The 16,277-nt window shown below is 43.3% G+C and overlaps 1 protein-coding gene across 2 annotated transcripts in view; it reads right to left on the bottom strand.

Annotated features, from left to right (window-relative positions):
- LOC129708765 (E3 ubiquitin-protein ligase TRIM69-like) overlaps window positions 1-14,212 on the bottom strand; it is a 32,820-nt gene extending 18,608 nt beyond the window's left edge. Inside the window, exons 1-8 of one of the 2 annotated variants that reach the window (XM_055654721.1) lie at window positions 14,166-14,212; window positions 13,090-13,125; window positions 11,312-11,338; window positions 10,517-10,552; window positions 7,621-7,638; window positions 2,997-3,960; window positions 765-794; window positions 263-298 (exon numbers count right to left, since the gene is read on the bottom strand). In XM_055654721.1, the coding sequence (XP_055510696.1) occupies window positions 263-298; window positions 765-794; window positions 2,997-3,075 (145 nt within the window). In that variant the 5' untranslated portion in view covers window positions 3,076-3,960; window positions 7,621-7,638; window positions 10,517-10,552; ... (1 more) ...; window positions 13,090-13,125; window positions 14,166-14,212. Of the gene's footprint in view, window positions 1-262; window positions 299-764; window positions 795-2,996; window positions 4,036-7,620; window positions 7,639-10,516; window positions 10,553-11,311; window positions 11,339-13,089; window positions 13,126-14,165 lie in introns of those variants that run through there. The other variant, XM_055654722.1, reaches the window with a different exon arrangement.
- Between the last annotated feature and the right edge of the window lie 2,065 nt (window positions 14,213-16,277).

Here is a 16,277-nt window from a genome sequence, read left to right as displayed (position 1 = left end):
TTATTATTATTATTATTATTATTATTATTATTATTAATATTACTATTCAGATTATTCGATGCAGCCGTATTTCTATCATCATCGCCAACTTCAGCATTATCCTAGTTTTCCGAGATTCCGCATATACCAAACATATTATATGTTATGTCAAAATGTTGTCAACACCTTACCCATCCGAAAAACAACGTATTACGTTCGCTAGATCCTTCTTGCTTATATACATTCCGTAAAATTGCGGATATTTCTGTGCAATTCCACTTACCCAACTGTTGAAGCTTTTGCAACAGTTCAGTGATTTCTGAAACAAAAATGTTATATATTTGCCTGTCGGTCACAATTTTCTTCCCTTATTTAAAATTTCAGAATATTCAGTCGGGTGTGCAGATTAGGCTATAAATTACCAAAACGAAACCGCGAATATTCGATACATTATTCACGAAATAATTGTCTTTCGCGCCATAAAACAGGATTATGGCTGGCTTTGTTTAATGTATAGTATGTACGTTTATACAGCATACAGGACAACATATCTCCACAGCAAGTACGCTAATAATGCCATGCAACACATCGGACGAACAAGTATTGAATAATGCATGCAGTATATTGTACACGTTTAATTGCATAACTTATTGTTGGAACTGTCATTTGTTGAATAGAAGTAAGTTACAAGAACATTACACTCTATTAGCCTTGGGAATAAAAGCCAGAATTCAAGTCATAATCGTAAGCAGTATCGCCACTAAATGCAGGTTGTATTATCTTACCTGTATCCTTGTTTTTCAATTCGTCGTCTACTGTAATTGAACACCATACTTTCACCAAATATATGAATCTAACAAATTCTGGAAACATTACCTCACTAAAAGAGGTGTGATGTTCGGACCATATCATTATATCAACACTTTGTCCGACAGCCACCAGTAATTAATAAGGAGATGCACATGAACTATTATTTCCCGCCTGTGGTCTGGACGATCAATAAAGTATTCGGAGGCATGCCAGTGTACAAACGCGAGGGCACATTCGGTCAAATTAGTTTGATTTACGTAGGTTCATTAGCACAAAACCAAACATTTGGCCCAAGTACATCTTGGGTATATTCCTTGTTTCCCTTTATTTCATTAATCTCAACAGAATCCATAAACAAAAAAAGTATCAAGATTTGCCATTCGTGTGGTCATACTGCGACTTCAGAATAACTGATGAGACTGAAGTCCGACAAATCCCCGGGTCCTGATTGTCTGTATCCCAGGGAAGCTAATGAGGTGGCTCTAGAACACGTGGACGCATTGGTGATCATTTTCCAATGATCTATAGATTCAGGATCAGTTCCTGTGCATTCGAGGGTTGCTAATGCTATTTCACTTTTCAAGCAAGGAGCAAGATAGAAAGCAGGGAATTATATAGATCAGTTGATCCTGACATCGGTGGTGGGAAAGATGCCGGAGACAATTATAAAATATGAAATAGCGGCACGTGTGGATAGCAGTAACAGGATCGGTCTGAGTCAGCATGGATTTACGAAGGGGAAATCCTCTAATCTTCTGAAATGTTTTGAGGACGTAACATGGAAAATGAACAAAGGAGAGCCAGTGGGTGTGCTGTGCCAGGATTTCAGGAAGGATTTGATGAGGTGCAACATAGGAGATTAATGGGCAAAATAGAGCACATTGTATAGGGGGTCGGGTAATGATATGGATAGAACATTGGCTGGCAGACAGGAAACAAATATTATGGATCAACGGGCCCCTTTCAGAGTGGCAGGCAGTGCCTAGTGGGGTACCGCACGTATCGGTGCTGGGACTGCAGCTATTTACAATATATATATTGGTGATTTAGATGAAGGGATTAAAAGTAACCTTAGCAATTTTTCAGATGACACAGGGCTGGGTGGTAGTGTAAACTGCGAGGAGGATGGTAGGATGCTGGGTGACTTGCACAGGTTGGATGAGTGAGCAGATGCACGGCAGATGGATCAATGTGAAGTTATCCATTTTGGTGGCAAGAACAGGAAGGCAGATGAGTATCTCAATGGTATCAACTTAGGAAAAGGGGGAGTGCAATGAGACCTGTGCGTCCTTGTACATTCGTCATTGAAAGTAAGCATGCAGGTAGAGCAGGTAGTGCAGAAAATTAATGGTATTTGAGCCTTCATAACGAGAAGATTTGAGTATAGGAGCAAAGAGGCCCTTCTGCAGTTATGCAGGGCCCTGTTGAGACCAAACCTGGAGTATTGTGTGCAGTTTTGGTTTCCAAATTTAAGGAAGAATATTCTTGTTATTCAGGGAGTGCAGCGTAGCTTCACGAGATTAATTCCCGCGATGGCGGGACTGTCAAATGTTGAAAGAATGGAGCGACTGGGTTTGTATACACTGGAATTTAGGATGAGAGGGATTCTTATTGAAACACATAAGATTATTAAGCGATTGGACACGATAGCGGCAGGAAACGTGGCCGCTGTGTTTGTGGAGTCCATAACTGTTTACGATAAAGGGGTAGATCATTTAGAACGGAGATGAGGAAAAACATGTTCACCCAGAGAGTTGTGAATCTGTGTAATTCTCCGCCATGGAAGGTAGTGAGGGCCAATTCTCTTGATGCTTTGAAGAGAGAGTTAGATAGAGCTCACAAAGATAGCAGTCAGTGGATATGGGGAGAAGGAAGGAGCGGGGTAACTATTGTGAATGATCAGCCATGATCATGGTGAATGGCAGTGCTGGCACTCAGGGCCATATGGCCTACTCCTGCACCTATTGTCTATTGTCTATAAGACGATGGGAAATGTATTTTATCTGTGCTGTTGCATTAGGTTAAACACAGTAAAATAATACTTAAGTAGTTGCTGCACATTAGGTATGACTGAAAAGAAAATATCAATATATCATACGAGATGATATGCTCAAAAGTTATTCACAAGAGTCCCAGTGGCTTGTTAAAATGCATTAGAATGGAATAAATCGCATGGTTATTGCGGTCAGACTTGATATACTGCTTACCATTATTTGTTCGTCTTACTTTCTCTTCTGCTGGAAGATAACCGAGCACAGCAATGACGAGCATGAGAGCAAAGTTCATTGATAACAACCTCCATGCTATCCAATGTACCAAGGAGCCAATTTATTTGTCTTGTTTCGTATATATGTTCCGTGCATGACAATGTGGCTAATACAGATTCTAGATCAAATTAGATTTAGATATCACTTTCGTAGAACGTTGTCAATCAGACTACCAGCATGTCCTCGCTTTTGCAGTTGGTTATTATTTTAATTTTCAAATCAATTAAAGTAATTTCTCCTCTGTACCGCATGTTGGGATCTTCGAATGAAAGTTGAACACTATAAATGTGCAACACATCTTCTGACAAGGTGCAAAAATACAATTATTGCTGAAAGTTTACATCACGTCTCCAAAACCCACACGTTATATCTAACGTTTAACATAGATCTTGTATTTGCGACTTCCATAGTTTTGTTTAATTTAGAGACGTTTTTATCCGTAAACAATCAACATCCTCTTGCAGCAGCCGCAGATGTCCATTATGATAAAAATGATCCCCAATTGATGTTATTTTTTTTCTCAGCCACCTTATCCATATTCAACAATTTTAGAGCATACCATATTTTCGGCGGGAATGAACAATATTCGAATATAAATATTAACTTTGTTTCTCTCCACAAAGGCTACATACACAGCGTACTTGTATTTCAAATGACAACAACCTATGATTTCCCAGCTTCCAGGGGATTAAACCATGGCGCATTTCTGTACCTTTCGCTATGTAACTATTCATTTTGGGATATGTCCTCTGTGGCAATGCCTGATCGTCTGTACCATTTGAATTATGTAATACTTCAAAGCAGCTTGTAATCTTTCACTCGAAGCTTCCCCGCATATTAGGATTTCTGAACTTACTATTTGACCATTCAGTCTCACCTGGCGTATTTTCTCTCATCTCCTCTTCTGCAAAAAATCAGAACGAAGACCAATGATAACTAAATCTCTCTCTCTCTCTCTCTCTCTCTCTCTCTCTCTCTCTCTCTCCTCTCTCTCTCTCTCTCTCTCTCTCTCTCTCTCTCTCTCTCTCTCTCTCTCTCTCCGTCTCTCCTCCCTCTCTCTCTCTCTCTCTCTCTCACGCTCCGTCTCTCTCCCTCTCTCGCTTTCTCTCTCTCTCTCTCTCTCTCACTCTCAAACACACACGCGCACACAAACACTCACGGAAACGCGTGCGCGCATGTATACGCATCTCCGGGCTCACTTTACCAGTGGTGCTATGGAAGTTTCCTCAACGCCGGTTCTCACTCCCCAGATCTGCTCATAGACCGAAACTGCACTTCATCCTGCAACGTAGCTCCGTCTTCCATCCGCTTTTTCATCTACCGAACCTCTACGAATTATCGCAAATTCACGCGCTTCCCGTCCGGGATCTCACCGACCCAACATGATCTAAACCAGAACTTCCCATGGCCGGAGGTTCTACGGCCTCGTACTGGACCGACGCCTGGATGGCAGGACTCATATGCTGAGAGAATGGACCGGCTGGGCTTGTACACTCTGGAGTTTAAAAGGATGAGAGGTATCTTATAGAAACATATAAGATTGTGAAGGATTTGGACACGCTTGAGACAGGGAACATGTTCCCGATTTAAGGGAGTCCTGAACCAGGGGACACACTTTAAGGATAAGTGGTAAGCCATTAAGAACGGAGACAAGGGAACACATTTTCTCACAGAGAATTGTGAGTCTGTGGAATTCGCAGCCTCAGAGGTGGAGGCCGGTTCTCTGGATACCAAGAGAGAGAGCTAGATGAGGCGCTTAAAGATAGCGGAGTCAGGGGATATGGGGCGAAGGCAGGAACGGGGTACTAATTGGCGATGATCAGCCACGATCACATTGAATGGCGGTGCTAGCTCGAAGGGCCGAATGCACCTATTGTCTACTGTCTATAACTTCGCCGACTCTCTCCCCAGGCTGAAGCCATCGGCAACGCCGACCCTTATCGTTTGTTAGTCCGGCCACAGACCGGGCCATCGCCAAATCACTGTCTGCCCGGCCGCTTCGAGACCGAAATACTTGTTTGAATGTTTTTATCTGCACTCCCAACGTCAGCGTGCCCCGGCCACTCACTAAGCCTTCATAACCGCATTCAGGTCGCTGGCAAACCGTTGTAGCACGTTTACCTGCATTACACTGTAAATCCTGTCGTTTACTTTCGTTATGCGTGAACACGTTCAGAACATTTCTAGGAAGTTGCACCGTCATCATCTTTCATGGATGTGAATTAAATGTAAGTGTGATTGGCGAGTCACAGCAAAGAAAATGCGAATCACAGTGTGCAGTCAGAAACACATTTATGACATGATCCATAGCTACAAGTCAATAGACAATAGGCAATAGTCAATATACAATAGGTGCAGGATTAGGCCATTCGGCCCTTCGAGCCAGCACCGCCATTCAATGTGCTCATGGCTAATCATCCCCAACCAGTACCCCATTCATGCCTTCTCCCCATATCCCCTGACTCCGATATTTTTAAGATGCCTACCTACCTCTCTCTTGGAAGCATCCAGAGAACCTGCCTCCACCGTCCGCTGAGGCAGAGTATTCCACAGACTCATCACTCTCTGTGAGAAAAAGTTTGTCCTCGTCTCCGTTCTAAATGGCTTCCTCCTTATTCTTAAGCTGGGGCCCCTGGTTCTGGACTGTCCCAACATGGGGAACATGTTTCCTGCATCTAGCGTGTCGAAACCCTTAACAATCTTATATGTTTCAATGAGATCTCCTCTCAACCTTCAAAACTCCCAAGTGTACAAGCCCAGCTGCTCCATTCTGTCAGCATATGAAATTCCAGCCATCCCGGGAATTAACCTTGTAAACCTACGCTGCACTCCCTCAATAGCAAGAATATCGCTGCTTAAACCACTACTTCACAACATCCCATCAATTATATACTTCCATTTAAAAGCAATTTTCTATTCAGCTTATTGCGATTTACTCCCGAAATACAAGTAAGGAGAATGCCCTTCATTTACACGCACCATCATTTTGGCACGTTCTCCGGGATTCTGCATAAACGGGATTAGAATTCCAAAGGTAAATAAAAAAATAATTGTAAAAATAATACTATTAAAAGCAGAAGGATCCGTTATAACTCCCCAAAATAATAGACACACTACAACAAATATGAGCCGTAGAAATTCTACAACATCTGAATGTTTGTGGCGTCCTGTATACCTGCATGTTAAACTTGCTGTTCAGTAATCTTTGCTATGTTTCTTCACTAAGTTTAAACGTCAGTTTTCATGTGGATGTTTTTTCCCACAGCTGTCGTAAAATACGGCCGAAGCCATGACTGCAATCGTGAGAGTGCATCAATCGAAATTGTTTAAATAAATATGTAGGTATATGATGTTGTTGTATCTGATTGGCAATATTCAGTAGTTTATACGTTTCGGTTTAATTGTTTTCAAATGCCAGACGTTCCAGAGTACAAAGTACTCAGTGTAAACTCCACTACTGCTGTTAATAATAATAACCGGAAAAATAATTTCCAGATATATAGATATCTGATTGGTTATCCGAGCTAATGCAGAAAGTGACCTACGTCGGACTTCATTCACGTGGCACGGACAGAGTACATCTCGACGAACAAAGGTAAATATTGCACAGACGATAATGATATACACGAATAGGTGTTGGAATAGCATTGTTACCATTTATATCAGGAGGAGTGGTATACCAGAACAGAGACGTTATGCTGAGGCTCTATAAGGCGCCGGTCAGGCCGCATTTGGAGTACTATGAGAAAATCTGGGCCCCATATCTGAGGAAGAATGTGCTAGTTCCGGAGAGTTTCCAGAGGATGTTTACAAGAATGATTCCAGGTATGAGTGCGTTTGACAGAACTGGGCCTCCACTCGTTGGAGTTTAGAAGGGTGAGGGGGAACCAAATTGAAAGTTTCATAATAATAGATAGCGAGGATGTGTAAAGGATGTACCCACTGGTGTGAGAGTCGAGGACCAACGGTAATAGCCTCAGAATTAAAGGGTGCTCGGTTAGAAATGAGGTGAGGAGGACGTTTTTTTTTCATTCAGGGGGTAATTAAGCTAAGGAATTCATTGCCACACAGGGCTGTGGAGGCCAAGATGGTGGACATTTTTAAGACAGAAAGAGACACATTTTTGACTAGAAAATGTGTAAGGTGTTAAGGGGACGTGGCGGGTAAATGGGGTTAGTAGGCAGAGATCAGTCATGATTGAATGCCGGCCTCGGTGGACAGAATGGCCTAATTCTACTCATATAACTTGTGGCTATTAATTGAGTCTGCTCAAACCTGCGGTGCCATGAAATAGTCAATGTTTGTGCAATTTTTCTTAAATTATGAATTGAATTGTTTTACATGGAGAAAACACGCAAAGGGATGAGTATAATTATGCGCCTGTAGGCTGAAGACCGAATTCAGGTCGTAATCCAGATAATAGGTGATGGTAGGGATACAGTATGTTAACGAGAGCACCGAATTCTACTACAATAGTGGGAAGGTGGATGCTGCAAATCAGAGACTGATGGGCCAACATTGCATTTATATTTATATACCATATTACCGTTTCTTTTACTCTCACCTTTACGTTGGAGATCCGCTGGTGATGTAAATATATAATATTTGGTATTGAATGTCGAACAGAAACTTTGAAAAACACATTTTTATATTTCACAGCACTGGATGGTCTGCGTCTTAAAGATTATTTCATTCGCAACTATCCCGGTGAAATGAAGTCAACAATTCGACTGGAAAGAACGGAGCTTCTGCATTGGGAATCTGCATTTTCATTTGATGTCGACTTTGTTGCGTTAAGATGCACATATTAGTGAATCACGTCATTTATCCAAACGATTGTTTAAGAAGGAACTGCAGATGCTGGAAAATCGAAGGTACACACAAAAGCTGGAGAAACTCAGCAGATGCAGCAGCATCTATGGAGCGAAGAAAATAGGCAACGTTTCGGGCCGAAAGATTCAGATTCAGATTCAGATTCAGATTCAATTTTAATTGTCATTGTCAGGGTACAGTACAGAGACAACGAAATGCATTTAGCATCTCCCTTGAGACTGAATCGGGGGGGGGGGGGGGGGGGGGGGGGGGGGGGGGGGGGATTGGGGAGGGTTTAGAAGAAAGAAGCTGTTCCTCGAAAACGGAGAGAGAGTAGCGCCTCCCGGAAGGAGGGTAAAAACAGTCCATGGGGGGTGAGAGCAGAGGGAGGCGCCCTACAGCGCTTGCTTTGGACAGGAGGGAGGGGAGCGTGGAACCGGTGATGCGTTGGGAAATTGTCACCACCCGCTGCAATGCCTTCCGGTCGGGAGACAGAGCAGTTGCCATACCATACTGTGATGCAGTTGGTAAGGATGCTCTCGATGGTGCAGCGGTAGAAGTTCACCAGGATCTGAGGAGACAGATGGACCTTCTTCAGTCTCCTCAGGAAGAAGAGACGCTGATGAGCCTTCTTGATCAGCAGTTCCTCTTAAAAGAGAGGTCATCGGAGATGTTGACTCCCAGGAACCTGAAGCTAGAACGGGCGTTCCACCTCCGTCCCGTTAATGTGGATGGGGGTGTGCGTGCCGCCTCTGGACTTCCTGAAGTCTACAATGAGCTCCTTGGTCTTCTTGGAGTTAAGGGCCAGGTTGTTGTCAGCGCACCATGCTGCTAAGTGCTGGACCTCCTCCCTGTAGGCCAGCTCATCGTTGTTGCTGATGAGACCAATCACCGTTGTATCATCTGCATACTTGATGATGGTGTTAGTACCATGTACAGGTGTGCAGTCATAGGTGAAGAGGGAGTAGAGGAGGGGGCTCAGCACACAGCCCTGAGGAACGCCGGTGTTTCAGGGTGAGGGTTGAAGAGGTGTGCTTGTCAAACCTCACAGACTGGGGTCTGTTGGTTAGAAAGTCCAGTATCCAGTTGCAGAGGGAGGGGTCGATGCCCAGGTTACCGAGTTTGGTGATCAGTTTTGATGGAATAATGGTGTTGAATGCTGAGCTGTAATCGATGAACAGCATTCTTACATAAGTGTCTCTGTTGTCAAGGTGGGAGAGGGCGGAGTGAAGTGCCGTTGAGATGGCATCCTCCGTACTCCTGTTCTTGCGGTAGGCAAACTGATAGGGATCCAGTGTGGGGGGTAGGCAGCTTTTGAGGTGTGCCAGGACCAGCCTCTCGAAGCACTTGGTGATGATGGGGGTAAGTGCAACTGGGCGGAAGTCGTTGAGGCTTGCCGCAGTGGAAGTGGAGTGCCGCAGTAGAGTGGAAACCTTCATCAGACTGATCGGGGGGTGGGGGGATTAGGGGATGGAGGAGGAGACAACAGGAGGGATGAGGAAGCGGAGGAGACAGCAAGGACTAACAAAATTGGGAGAATTCAATGTTCATGCCCCCAAGATGCAGACTCCCCAAGCGGAATATGAGGAGCTGTTCCTCCAAACGATCCTCGTTGTGTGTAAATAACCGTCATATCTGCAAACTTACTAACCATGTCCTAAACATTTGATGATCGTTGATGTAAACCACAAACAACAATGTGCCCAGCGCCGATCCCGAGGGCACACGATAAGGCACATGCTTCCAGTGCGACAGTCCAACTCTCACGATCAGCCTCTTCTATAAAGCGAATGTTGTCTCTTTGCAGCTAGCTGTCCCCGGATGAAATATGATCTAACGGTCCAGGTGATCTGACCATGCAAATCCTTATCAAAAGCCTCACTAAAGTCCATGTTGAGAACGTCAACTTGTTTGTCCTCTTCAGAATTCTTGGTTACTTAAAAAAAAAAAATTACAACGGAATACTCACTTTCCTATAGACTGAAAAAAAACGACCCATGAAGCCCATGGGAACGTAACTGATTCACCTTTGCGTTACGAATGATATCAACGTTTCCTTTATGCTATAGTTGCTGTTAATCCTACAATGGGTTACCTTATCGGAATATCTGAGTGGTTTATGGTCTATTTAAATGTAAGCTGTTACATCATCAAATTGTCCAATGGCGCCATAACAGTTGAGGGAAATCATTTGCAATTGCGGTATTGAAGAAAAAAGCAACGTCGATTACTTCCTGTACTCCGGTTCCACTTACTTATTGAAAATGCGTTCAAAAATTATGACCAATGCCGCGCCGATTACCGATTTACTTCCCTTGTAGTCCGGCATGCATGCACCCCCCCCCCCTCCCCCCACCCCCATCACGGCGGTCTCCCCATGCCGAGTCCTCCATTTCCAATTGTTTTCTCCCGCTCCCCCCCACGGCGGCCCCTCCACGACGTGTCCCCATTGTTCTTCCCCTTCCCTCACGGCAGACCCCCCACACTAGATCCTCCATCGTCCATTGATCTACCCCACCTCACGGCGGTTCCCCCACGCCGGGCCCCTATGCTCGTCCCCTTCCTTCACGGCAGACTCGCACGCCGGGTCCTCCTTTGTAAGGACATTAATTTATTAGTTATGCAGAAATATAAAACTTAATTTGTACCGGCATCGTTTACTTCCATTTGCAGCGATTCGATTTCTATTAACAAATCAAATGGAAAGAAAATATGCATGTCAACGCTGCCCCGAGGTATATTATCGTAACACATACCGAAATAATCCCAGCGGCATGCAACAATTCCACATATTGTCACGCCCCCCTGTTTCGCCACAACAGCTAGTATAGATACCGAGTAATAATAGGAATGTGTCCGTTCCCAGCCACCCAAATAATCTAATCGTTCCTTTCATCATCTTTAATGAGACATTAGACACATGTAGCCCTGGTGAAGCCACTCCTGGTGTATTGTGTGCAGTTTTGGTCTCCAAATTTGAGGAAGGACATTCTTGCGATTGAGGGAGTGCTGGGTAGGTTCACGAGCATAATCTCCGGGATGGCGGGCCTGCCATATGTTGAAAGACTGGGGCGGCTAGGTTTGATTACATTGTAATTTAGTAGTATGAGAGCGGATCATTGAAACATTTAAGATTATTAAGGGTTGGACACACTGGAGGCAGGAAACATGTTTCCGATGTTGGGGGAGTCCTGTACCAGAGGCCATAGTTTGTGAATAAAGGGAAGGCCATTTAGAACGGAGATGAGGAAAAACATTTTCACCCAGAGAGTTGTGAATCTGTGAATTTTTCTGCCTCAGAAGGCAGTGGAGGACGATTTTCGGGATGCGTTCAAGAGAGAGTTAGATAAAGCACTTAAAGTTACCGGAGTCAAGGGATATGTGGAGAATTATTACAATTTCACTTGAAAAATGCAGATTGCAAATATGTTTAAGTTGCATACGTAATTGAAGCTTTCTATTTTCTTCTTCTGTAATGATATGAGAGAATAAATTGTATTTACTCAATAATGTCAAAAGTTACGTCGAATTCAAACAAATGGAACCAACTCACAGTTGATGTATAATGCAGGTGCGCATATATGGAATTCTTACGTGTTTGTTAATAGTTGCAACCTCAGAGGAAATGTAAGATATTGGGGCCATAGTGCGTCTGCCGTTGTCTGTCCACAGTATAGTTGAGAGGAACCGTAAATTTCATTCGCTGTACCTACATGTACGAAGTACTCGGTTACTTTAAAACATCATTGGAATAATATACTCAAACAACTTAGTGAGGGGGTTTATATCATGCACACTGTACATTTGAAAATTAAATCCAATTTCATTCAACCAAATATTGCAGATCTTTTCCCATATTAATTGGCACCCACAGTGGTACGCTTCATCGTCTAATCTAAACAGAGCACCGAGTTATCTTTAAAACCTGCAATATATAGTTTGGTAACACGCACTTCATTCAACACCCGGAGGTTTATATGCCAAAGCATTCGGCCTGTGCATGAAGATGGATTTATATATCGATTAACTTATCGATCATTATACGACAAACTGCAACTCTGTGACAGCAAGGGACATAATGCTACGATAATGTGTTTTACAATTTATATTCATATGTAAGAAGTTTGGACCGAAGTATATTTATTAATTTCTCGTCCCTGTCCCTGGGGTAATATAAATAATTGGTTAACATTTTGACTATTGATGACGACGAAGTAGGACATTCTAAAAATTAAAGAAAGATGCACAGTTCGCATAATCAAGAGGTTTCATACCTGTTTTGTCATCATGACATAAAAAGGTCAAGATATTGAAATAATCGTAAGGATTATTTGTAGAGACAAGAAATAGATGTACAAGACATGTGGAAGATGGAACTGGAGACGCTGGTTTAAACGGAAGGAAGACATCCCGCCCATATAATAGTCCTCACGACCCCCTCCTCTCTGAACACCCATCATCCCCCCCACCACATGTCGGTTCGGCCTTTGACCACTCCACGACCCTCATCTGACCCCAAACCCCACACATATCGTGGCTTCACCATCCCCTCTGACCTTCCCCTCACCGATGCGGCACTGTCTGTCGCTCGTAATGGCCGCCTCGCTAATAGTCTGTCTCGTCCCTTCTCTGTTTTTTACTATTTTATATATGTCTTAAACATATGTTTTAATGCTTTTTGGTATGTTTTATGTGGGGGATAAGGGATCAGGGGGAAATTATTTCAGTCACTTACCTCGACGGAATTTGAGATTTTTTTCGTGTTGCATCTCCGTGACCCATGCGGCCTACAACGAGATGTGGTGCGGACTTTCCTGGAGACAGGCCCGGAGCTTCAAACCGAGGGCGCGGCGCGGACTTAGCATCGCGGAGCGGGCGATCCTTTGTCGTGGAACGACAGCTCCGGCCGCGGGGCCTGTGGACTTTAACACCGTGAAGCCGCGGTTTCCAGTAAGAAGAGGCCGACTCAGGAGCTCCATTCCGCGGAGTGCTTTGATCCGTCCCAACGCGGGAATTTTGATCATCCCTACGCGAGTGTTTGAGCATCGGACCGTCGGCAGCGGCAATGCGGATGGTTCGGCCCCGACCATAGGTGATCAAAGGAAGACGATAACTGGAGGAATACATCAGTCGAGGCATCATTTGTGGAGTGAATGGACAAACAGTTGGGTAGGGACCTAGATTCTGTTTAAGAAGGAGTATTATCTTAGCGTTTACCCACCTTGCTGCGACATCTTTGCCCTCAGTTTATCCACCTCTGTAAAGTAAGTTAAGGAAATTCAATAATTTAGATTAACGACCATTCATATATGCTTTTATTAGGAAAGATCAGAAATTTACTCCCATATTCCATATTTCCATTCCACGTAGATGAATGGAAATATCGCCAAACCAGCCCATATCCATTCTCGTTTCATAGACATGTGTAGCATATTCCTACTGGGTTCAACTTTAGCTATGCTTTCTCGCATGCCAATTGGACTACAAAAGTCTGTTCTCACCGAATGATAACGCACCGACTGTGGTGTGGCGGCGCCTAATGGCAGGAACTCGAATGCAATCCGTCAGTATTTGTTTTTATCTTTGTCACGTTAAATGTATGTTTTGATTCTAGTTTTATTATTTTTTAGCTGCGGGTATGTGTGGGGTTGGGTGGGGAAACCGTTTAATCTTTTCCCTGTTCGGGGATCCGACTTTTCCCTGTCGGGTCTCCGATGTGTTTAGGCCGAACATCGTGAAGTCAGCGGCTTCGCGATGGCGCAGGAAGAGGCGGACCGTCCCGGGGCGTGACAGGAGAAGAGACCAATCCGCACGGCGTTGACTGGCAGAAAAGGAGATCGATCTGCGCACACTCGGTTGTTACGATTTTTCATTCACGCTAAATTTTACATTATACTACCGGTCTAAACCAAACTTGTTGCACTCGCAGCACAGGAGAACGCTTAGTGAGTTGACGAAAAATCGTATCGCTACCGTGTAGCGTTTTTGCGCATGTAGAAGAACTACACAAACCGTAAGTGCACAAGATCAGATTTATGGACAGGTGGACAGATGGACAGATGGATAGATAGACAGATAGATGATAATGGCGCATAGAATGTCATGACAAGCATTTTGTGATTCATGCAACAGAGCACATCTAGATCCCTCTAAAATTCCCTCAATTGCACAATAATGTTCATTTCGATTCCTCTTACCGAACTGCATGACTTCACACATCGCTGCATTACACTCAGTTGCTAAGTTCATGTTATAACATTGAAACAATGATCACAGTTTGATGCATTGAATTAATACCTCCATCGTTAGGGCTGAGTAGTTTTTCTAATGGGAGAAGCAGACAGAAGAAACAATGATAACATTATGCAATGTTAGAATTATTTTTTCAAATTGGCGATTTTCTCAAATTGGCTATTTTTTCAACTCAATGTAAACATATTTTTACACACAGGTTTTTCCCCAGGAGCGATTCGCGGTTCTACGCTGGGTTCATTTTTTTATGAATAGCATGAAATATGATTTTAGAAACCCTGAACTAATTATGGGAACATTGAGTGGGGTCGGGGCTCTGCCGATGCTGGAAATATAAACCAGTATGAGAATTTGCGGGAAACGCACATCTCACCAGGCCACATTATGTTAAAGATAAACATTCACTCTGTTTTCAGAGATAAGTTACCCCTAGATCCCTCCTGCAGATATCCGAGCATATTGTATCCCCTATGTTCTCCAAAGGTCATCAACCTGAAACGTGTGTTCTGTTTCCCACCGCGATAACGGTCTGATACGCAGAAGAGTTCCAGAGCTTCATGATATTCTTCGAAATTAAGCACATGTGAACAGTCACAGTCCAAAGCAGCGCTGTGTGTCGCAGCCAATCTTGCCTGCTTTAAATTATGTCATGCTGGAAGGAAGGTCATAAGAAAAGCTTCTGATGAATTTGAACCACATTCATAATCGCATGCGACGAGGTACGATAGTTGGGCTCACCAATATCCGATATTTTTGATAGTGTGTTGTATTTATCCACTGTTAGTGCAAAAGTTGATGTGCTAAGTTGGAATATTTTTCCACACGGGTCTACCTGATCCGTGCCTATGCTGCTTACGCATTCAATTATTTATTTGATCAGCCTAGCTAAAACGAACTATCCCTCTTCTGCAATCTGTAAACGATTAATGACAATTATTTTGCACTTTCGAATTCACATTGAATGCCATGTTTTTAATCAATTCGTGGTGGATTTATAGTTATGATGTTTATTGTCATTTTATTTAATCTCCGCTTGTCGAAAATCCCCTTTCTGTTGAGCCAACACATTCTTTCTATAACGTCCCATTTTTCCGCGATGATCCTTGAACATATACTGCATGATTCGTTTATGTGACGCTATGGTGCTTGTTCCTGTTGTTGTGATATAAGTACACTGCTGCTGAATAAAAGTATAAGACCATTTCAACAATGGTTGGGGAAGTCCAACTTTCAGACAAGGAGCAAATATAGAGAAAAACAAACCCCTTTAACGTGTGCATTAACTCAAACGGGAGAATTAAATGAGCTACTTACCACATTCTGTAATATTCGTTTTCAGTGCCTCAATTTCTGGTCGGAGAGTAGCAAGAAAAATATAGATAGTTTAACTGTTAAAGGATATCTCAGTGGAAGACGGAATGAAAAGGGATCGGTGGCGTCATAAATGCATCCAGCATGGAAACAGGTTGGTGTGAACCAGCGGCCAGCCATTTATACTAACCATCCATTAATTATATCTTTACTCGTTGCACATGCTCATCGACGACACTCAAGGCACTCATGAAACATTCCGGAGTAATGTAACGGGCAATCTATTTACCAAACTACATATCTTTAAGGTCAGGTAGGAAACTCCAGCAACGGGAAGAACGCCGCGAAGTTAAAGGGATGATATGTAAATTAAACACAGCGAATAAGCGATATCAAATTTGAAACCGGTTCTCTGGAGTTCCCAGACTGTTCCTCTCCCAGTTGTGCCACACAACAGACATGTGCAGCTGTGTCTGCTGACGAGTCGCAGAATGATCAACTGAAATGAATTGCCAACACCAAGTATTATCGATGAATTCATCAGTCTGTTGTCAAATGCTGTAAACGAACAGTTGCCATTATAACTCCCATATTCTCCTTCAGGGCCAAGATAAACAATTTGCATGCATCTATAATAATTGCCCATTCCCAGGATTACCTTTTGCCTCCGTCTGAAATATGTCCCAAAGAATAAGCATATCATAAAATACGGCGTGGATTGTAATGAGGATGTATGCATCCCCCACACCACCACACACCGCCCTCCCCAACCCCGTAGAGGTGCACGACTTCCTGCTCGGACCAGGTTCGATTTTTCTTTCAGTAATCAACTTTAAAATAATTATG

The sequence above is a fragment of the Leucoraja erinacea genome, chromosome 24, assembly GCF_028641065.1.
Source record: "Leucoraja erinacea ecotype New England chromosome 24, Leri_hhj_1, whole genome shotgun sequence".
Lineage (NCBI taxonomy): Eukaryota > Metazoa > Chordata > Chondrichthyes > Rajiformes > Rajidae > Leucoraja > Leucoraja erinaceus.
The sequence above is the reverse complement of the archived record's forward strand: the minus strand, read 5'-3'. Positions and strand labels throughout refer to the sequence as shown.